The 8145-nt window shown below is 47.6% G+C and overlaps 1 protein-coding gene across 1 annotated transcript; it reads right to left on the bottom strand.

Annotated features, from left to right (window-relative positions):
• Positions 1–763: 763 nt before the first annotated feature.
• Positions 764–7138, bottom strand: CDKN2C (cyclin dependent kinase inhibitor 2C). The gene is made up of 3 exons (XM_040611169.1): positions 6833–7138; positions 6321–6461; positions 764–2698 (listed from the first exon to the last, which is right to left on the bottom strand). The coding sequence occupies exons 2-3, from the start codon at positions 6447–6449 to the stop codon at positions 2324–2326; spliced, it is 504 nt and encodes a 167-aa protein (XP_040467103.1). The 5' UTR covers positions 6450–6461; positions 6833–7138; the 3' UTR covers positions 764–2323.
• Between the last annotated feature and the right edge of the window lie 1007 nt (positions 7139–8145).

The following is an 8145-nucleotide window of genomic DNA, read 5'->3' as shown; positions in this document are numbered from 1 at the left end:
AGAAGCTTTTGGCAGAACCTATTAAATTTCTGGGTCAACGGAGAAGAATTTTTTCTTTCGAAGTATCTAACTTAGGAATTTCAATGTATAATATTGTTTCCGATAACTGGCTTACAGAGAACACGCAGCAGTGAGAGCAAACAGAACATAACTTTACACCGGAGTGAGCGCTGCCCCGCGGACGCTGTAGGCTTGGCCCTGGTGTAACATGCCCTGGCTTTACACGTGAACTTCTGGCACGCAATAAAAGCCGCTATTTCTGACTAGGCGGGGCATTTCTCTCGAAAAAGCAGTTGGTTTATTAAAGCCACTACTTAAGCTCCGGTTTAGCATACGTTAAATGCTGAAGGAGCTCAGGACGGATCTGGGATGAGTTGTTTTTTTTTTTTTCAGTAGCACAGGTGAAAAATGAGAAGGACGAATATTACCTTTTTGGTGTGCACCTCTGCTGTAGCAGGGAAGGGGAGAAATCCTGGTGGCAGCGCGGATTCCTGCTTTCCAAGAGGAGCGCAGGGCACTGGTTGCGGAGAGGGAAGAAGCTCGGAGCATCCTCCGGGACACGAGGAAAGGGAGGCGGGGAGCAACTGGGGGTGGCTGGGGTCACCTCACCTCGGGGACCTGCGGATTACGTTGCTCGGGTTTAATATTTCAGGTGGTTTAAACGCTCTCGGTAGCGGGTTATTTCCCCAGCCGTGCCGCTGAGGTCAGCGATCCCTGGAGCCCTTGTGAGCAGCACATGGTAACACAGGCGCGCAAGGCTGAGTATTTCACAGAGGTTTTTAATCAGAAAACACAGCAGTGTGACAGAGCGGATAGCAAACGTGACAGACAGTTTCAGCAAATTATTTTTTTACTTGAAAACGGTAGTAACTGATTCTGTAGGGCTAAAATACTTTTTTTTTAAGAGCTAAACTCTAAAACTAATGTACACCCCCTCCTCTTTTAAGTGCTATTTGAAGTACTATCCATTTCGCATTGATTTAACACCTTCTATTTTGCACAATTAAAATTTAGACTATTCAAAATAAAGCACTTCAAACTGCCCATCTGTCCCACAACTTGCTCCTGTACAAATGTTAAAATTTTCATCCTAAACTCTTCCCTATACGGTGCTGAGCATCCTTAGCTCCTGTTGCAGCTGGAGAGGTAAATGAGTTTGAGGGTGACCAATGCTCTCAACCGTGTTGCAGTGTAAATGTTCCAATAGTTAATTTGTGTTTTAGGTGCAAGCAATAACATAAATTCCCGAATAGCAAACATGCTGCTTCCTAAATGTCACTGTATTCAAATGCTCCTGTTTCGTGAGATGCATCTGTCGTTAAAGTAATTTATTTCCAGGCAAAACAGCTGGTGGAAAGCAAATATTTCTTAAAGAGCATCTAAACTGCACTCGGCTTACAAAGCGACCAGAAAAGTTGTTGCCTTGCAGCCTTCCCATCCTCCTGCCTCTGACAACGGTTCTCAGCTGCTTGTTTTGAAACTAGAAAAAACGCCTCCTTCAGTGCACAGTAAACACGAACTACAAAACTGAGCTGTTTAAAACCTCTGGCAATCCAAAAAAACACCACTTATACTGTTTCTGGTAACTAAATTCAAAACCAGCTCGGTGAAAGTTTAAATACACAAAGGGGGAAAGTGTCATCTACATTTAGAAAGTAAGTGACCTACTTCTACAAGCTCTTGTTAGTGTCAAAACGCAGCAGCTATTTCCCAAAGCCTCTAAGCGCCGTCCTCTGTCCTCAGGCCAAGCAGCCTTTGACTTCAAGCTCTGCCCGAGCAGGGAGATGCAGGTTTTCCCTGGGAGGCTGTTTGAATCCAGAACAGGGTTTCAAACTGCAGCCTGCCCCAAGGAGCAGGGGCGTGGGGTGGGGGTGGGGGAAAAGTAACGGGGAGTGGGGTTGCGCATCCAGAGGTGGGAGAGATCACAGTCAGCTATTGCCTCTTCTTAAAAGTCCAGCAATATTAAGCACGTGAATATGTAGCTCTTGTATTAATGGCTTAACTGACCTAAAATAAATCGTAAAAACTTGATAGTGGAAAACTAGGTATGAGTGACCAACATATACATGGCTGAGTCTGTGAGTATTTCGTAAATGGCAGGTGGCAGAAATTGCTGGGAGCATGGATTTAAACCATGATCCAAAACCCCACCTCCAGAATTTCTTGAGACTTACACTATCAGCTGTTTAAAAAGAAAAAAACAAATAATAGAAAGTTGCAACGCCTGTTATTAAAAAGGAGGAGAAAAAAAAAAAAAAGAAGAAAAGAAGATGAAGGCGGCTGAAAGCCTTCATGTCCAAAGGAGAGCACGTCCGGGCTGGATTTAATTCATGGCTGCAGGGAAGAAGCTGCTGTCCTCCAGGAGCTTGACGACGGCGGCTCTTTTGTAGAGCTTGGCCAGGTCGTAGGCGGTGGCCCCCCGCTTGTTCTGGTGGCCCACCTTGCACTCGGCGCGCGCCAGCAGCAGCTCTACCACCCGCACGTGCCCCTCCCGCGCCGCCAAGTGCAAGGGCAGGTTGCCCTCATCATCCTCAATGTTAACATCAGCCTTAAACTCCAGCAGAGTCTGCAAAGTGTCCAGAAAACCCTCTCTGGCTACATCATGAATTACAGCGAAGCCAGTACTGTCTTTCAGGTTGGGGTTGGCACCGCTAACGAGCAACCTCCTGGCAATTTCGGGGTTCCCGAGTTTCATAACCTATGAAAGAAAAAGGAGAGTTGAATACCGCGGGGGAAGGGGGCGGGGGGGTTTGCTTCAGCACTGGGCTTCGATCCCCAATTCTTATCTCCGGGTATCCTCCCGGCACAATCCTCATTTAAAACAGACAGAAGAGTGCCGCTAGAAAACTGATGCTACACCAGAAAATCTTTTTTGTTTGTTTGTTTTGTTTTTTTCTTCCCCCTCCCCCCCCCCCGCCCCCCCCCCCGTATTTTTTACTAAACTCGGTGAAATTGTGAAAGATGTTATCATTTCGGTAGTAATAGCTTTCTGTCTCAGAGAGACTCATGCCTGATAATAGGCGGTGTAAACTGGGGATATAATAACTTTTTTTTTTTTAATGTAACGTGAGTTATCTCAGTTTTTTAACGTATGAAAATTAAGTATGGTTCGGTTCTATTTGTCTAAGGATTGAGACACCTTTGCATCACTGTTTAATCTCGTTAAACATCAAATGTAGGGTCTCTGAGGAACAGATATTTTACCTCAGCAACAGCAAATGTAGAATGTGTTTTTATAAGCTTTCAGGTATTTACATTGTCTGTGCATTATCATAAAACAAATATTTGGACTGTACCATAGCTCTGTCTGCTACGAAAAATAAATGCTAGAAGAAATTTTTCTCCCCAATATTTGTGTTTCAATACGTCACCCCAAAAGGAGAAGTTAAAAGGAATGTTTCAAAGTTCCAGAAGTTTTCTTCTAAAAGCACTATATTACATTAAACTTCCATAATTTCACTATAAACAAACTGCAGCTATATTCTGTTGTTTAAAACATCCCTTAAAAAAAAAGCAACCACCAGCCCAGCAACAATAATTGGATTTTCTGACTGTTTCTCTCAGGAAAAAAAAATAAAAAGAAAAAGCTTCTTTGAATTTTCTAGATTGCATTATAAAACTCTCATAATTAGAACGCAAATCTCTCTTATTTGGGACTTATCAGCTTGCACCGATTTCTCCTAAATTACTCATTTTTTGTTTGCTCAAAGACTTGCAAAAAATGAACACAGTAATGTATAATCTCTAGCCTATAGGCAATATTTTCCTGTCCTTGGAATTAGTCTCGTTGTAAGTATCAAATTCGAAAAACTACACCTTTAAATTTTTCTTAGAAACGTCCACACATTGATCTAAAAATCTCGGTTAAAAAAATTATCTGCAGAAACGAGCATTACAGTGCATTAGATATAGAATAATGTACGATTTCTACAAGGGATTTGCTGAAAAGCTCTCCTGGTGAAAAAATATATATTAGGCTTTTTAAGAACAGCAAGCTATAATAAATAAAATTACTGCAGCATTCGGACCGTAAAGCAGCCCAGCATATTATATCCACAGACAAGAGCAAAAGTGCAGATAAGACAGGCTGGGATTCAGAGAAAGAGATTTCTGTGAGCCCCAGGGCTTCCAGCTCCGTATGTGCCATTTCTTTCACTTCTGACTAGAGATGGAAGCGAAGTAAAAGAAAACAAGAACATTGTGATCCCTCTTTCTTTAGCAAAATCTGGACATTTTGATCTCTTTTTGACACCCCAGGCTGTATTATTTGTGAATTCAAAACACGTATCTTGTTTAAGTGGGAGTTTGCTGTGTTCAGGCTGGGAGACTGAAGGCTTCAGTCAGAGATGGGGGGGGGGGGGGAGAGAAAATCATATAAAAGGTGATGCTGTTGGGACATGGGCTACAACTGTACAGCAAATGCCCTTTATTTTGCAAAGTTTCACTCGAGGGGTGGGAGGCAAAGAAGGAGAAAGCATGAATTAAATAAGTCTGACGAAGAGCATAAGAGCAGGATATGTATTTGAGGCCTGCATAGGTACACCTCATTAGAAATGAAAAGTAGACAGCAAGACAAGCTGAGCAGCTGTTTACTTAAATATAAATGCAAAAGAAAAATATAAATTCATCGGTACTAATATAGGAACATTGCCTCCGTTTTAATTGAGAGAGAGATTATGGAGAAAATATCTCAGTTTTGGAGAGTGCACTGACAGACAGCTCTTTCGAGCATGGTCATGCACCCGCAGCCCATTTCGGGATGATACATATTGAAAATAAGTTGACAGATTCTTCTGTTTTGATTTTTGTTGTGGTTCATTAACTCAGTTATGATTAGGCAGTGATAACAAGTATTGTTAGGACACGGATGCATGTTTAATATAGCTGGATGCTATGTCATTGTGTAAAATATGGCTTAATACAGGACACGGACAGTTAGCTGCTTTTAGAAAAAAAAATACATTACTGTATAAATCGATTTCCAGCCCTCGTCCTGAGGATAAACCAGCTAGCTAAATGTTTCCTGCTCTCTTAAAGAAGTTAGTTTGCCTAAGTTTGCAATTTAGATCCTTTTGCTCTCTAAAAGGTTGCTGCAAGTGCCTGCCCTGCCCTGCGATGCCCTATTTAGGTGCTGACAGGACAGAGAGGAGCTCACAGATCTCCAGCTTCAGCGAAATTGTCAAAAAAGGGTCATTCCTACTTTTTAAGCAAGAGGTGCTTATTTCTCAGCTCCAACATTCTGATGTTAAGCCAAAAAGCTGTAAATATCTCGAGTACATTCACAAGCTCTGCGCTGTTTAAAACTCTTATTTCAGAAATTATTATCGTGGTTGGGGGGGGGGGGAAGGGAGAGGAGTTAACAAACGATTTTTCTAATGTGTGAAATTAAGAAAACCTATAGCTCCACTTCCACATTTCATTACTTATACCTAAGTACAAATAACCACACATCTTTTTTTTTTTTTTTTTCCTCTCTCAAGATTTATAAATCACTTCTATCACTCTTCGGTGGGCATTCTAGACTTTTCGCGATCATTCTCTGATATTATTAAAAGCAAAATCTTTCCTCAGTTAGCAGATGGACGAGTTCCAACTCCTGGCTGAACAGCCACACACTTAAAAAATTAGGACATAGCACCCTATACGATCAGAAAGGAAAGAGCTGGAACCAGCGCCCTGCCAGCCGATCTAAAGCAGCAAAAATTTAAGCCTTAATTATGAATGAAAAAGCAAGTGATTCAGCTGAAGCCCGAGCTCGCAGGGCTGACTGTTAATGTCCATCGGAGGTGCTCGGTTCTGAGCAGCATGCTTCCCAATGAGAAAGGTCATTCCTCACAAACAGCGTATAAAGGAAAAGTACCATCCACAGCAGAGCCCAGAACCCAGACAAGTCACGCTGCAAAAGCATAACGCAGGAAGAAAAAGGAGAGGGGAAAAAAAGAGAAACCCTGAGCTTCAGAGAACAGCACATTTGTGTTTACAGACCTGCTATGAAATCCTGCTCACCTAAGCTGATTTCTTTTCATCTCAGCCCTCTCGTTCCTTGCCTCCTCCCCACGAAGTTACAAAATATTAGCAAACTCGCAGCCCGTTTGACATTGAGGGTGATCCCCGACTGAAATATTGGTTTTGACCAGTTTTATTTCAAGTACGTCATTTTAGGGAGTTGGAGCCACTAAAGTTATAAAATATGGCATCCAACGAGTTTGAAAAACCACTCGTATTTCATCCACCAGCCTGTTTAAAACGTTGTCTTTTTTGGAAACCCGGGTCACGTAGGTACCAGTGATGAAATATTTTCTCCCTCTCTGGATACCAACCTGCAGCGCAGTCCTCCCAAATCCATTTTGTGCATTGACGTTTACATTCTTTTGCAACAAATTAGTAAGTTGCACTAGGTCCCCCTTGGCAGCCGCGGACGCCAGCTCGTTCCCAGAAGGCTCGGCCATTCTTTAGGGTGACTGACGATCGGAAAAAAGATGAGATTTTTTTTTTTTTTAACCAGGCATGGCATCGGAGACTGACAGAAGGATTGGGATGGTTAATCTTCTGGAGTAGACCTTGTAGTAAATACTCGTAAAAAACCTCCTTGCCAAGAGCCCGCCCCTAACTCACACGTGATTATTCAGCAAAACTGCAGCTCCACTTGAAAGAAGATTTCTTTGCTTCCACATATAGAGTAACTCCTATTAAAGACTTTGGCCACTTTCAGGGGAGGAGGGGGGAGGGATTAATAGCTATGCGATATATCATATATGTTACGGGTAACATATGTACACGTACACCGGAGACTCACTCAGACCTGAGATCTTTGAAGAAGAAGACAACCCACCCTGCTCACGGTCGGGATCTGAGACTTAGCAGCAACAGCTCCGAGGAAAAGTCTTCCGCAGCAGTGTGCATCCAGCTCTCGCTCGGGGTCCCCCCTTCCATCCCACTCGGCTGCCTCTAGTCCGGGCCGAGCAGGGCCGCGCCGGGCGGGCCGCCCCCGCGGCGGGCAGGGCACGGCGGCAGCGGGTGCCCGGCGGCCGGGCGCGCTCCCTCGGCGCTCTCGCTCCCCGCAGCAGCTTCACTCCCGCAGCCCCGCGCAGCCTCCGCGCAGCGGGCGGGCGCGATCCCGGCCGGCGGCCGCCCCCGGCGGCGGCGGCTCCGGAGCATCCAGGAGGGCGGCGGGTCCGCGGGCGGCGGCGGCGAGTGGGGGGGCAGCCGCGTCCCCGCCGCCCGCGCTCAGGGCGTGGAGGAGCCGCGGCGCGGGGCCGTCTCCGCCGCTCGCCGGGGGCCCCGCCGCCGCTGCCCGGCGACAGCCGCGCCTCTCGCCCCGGTCGCGGAGCGGAGGGCGGGGGGCTGCGCTGGTGCCCGCTGGTGCCCGCCGCTGCCCCGGCCCGGCGGTGCTCGGCAGCTTCCCGGCGCCCGGTGACAGCCGCCGCTCGCTGCCGCTTTCAACTTCGCGAAATAAAGCTGCACTTGCCGGTCCGCGGCCGCTGCCTCCGCCAGCGACTTTGCGCTCCCCCTTTTTTAAGCGCAAACAATCGCTACTTCTGTTTCCTACGGACACGAAGCCGGTTTCTCTCTTTTTTTTTTCTTTCCCCCTTTTTTTTTTAACCTCATCAGCTTTTTTTGAAAAGAAAAAAAATTTGAGCGCTTTTTGAGTTGAAACACCCGCCCACATTTTAACGGCAGAGATTTAAGGAGGCGCGGCGGAGTTGCGGCCCGGCCGGGCAGGAAGGCCTGCAGCGGCGCGCACCCGCCCCTCGCCCGGCCCCGGCCCCGGCCCCGGCCCCGGCCGCGGCGCCTTGTGCCGTTCCCCGCGCCGCTCACCCGGGCCCGGCGCTCCCCCGCCGCAGCCGAGCAGCCAGGGTGCTCTTAGGGGAAGCGCCGTGAGGCCTAGGGGGGGCGGGGGTTGGTTGGGGGGATGGAAAGAAAAGGAGGTTTTAGCACCGGTTGCCGCCGCGCCCCTGCCGGGGCACCGGGGGTCGGGGCAGCCGGGGGGGGGCTGGGGGCGGCCTCCCGCCGCGGCGCTGCCCCCAAGCTCCGGGCGGTCTCCACCTGCCCGCGGGGGTGGGGGGTGGGGGGTGGCCCCGGCCCCCCCCCCCCGGCTCGGCACCCCGCGGGGCAGCGGCGGCGGGCTCGGGGTCCACCCCGGCT

The sequence above is a fragment of the Falco naumanni genome, chromosome 11 (genome assembly GCF_017639655.2).
Source record: "Falco naumanni isolate bFalNau1 chromosome 11, bFalNau1.pat, whole genome shotgun sequence".
Taxonomy (NCBI): domain Eukaryota; kingdom Metazoa; phylum Chordata; class Aves; order Falconiformes; family Falconidae; genus Falco; species Falco naumanni.
Note: the sequence above shows the minus strand (reverse complement) of the source record. Positions and strands in the feature narration are given on the sequence as shown.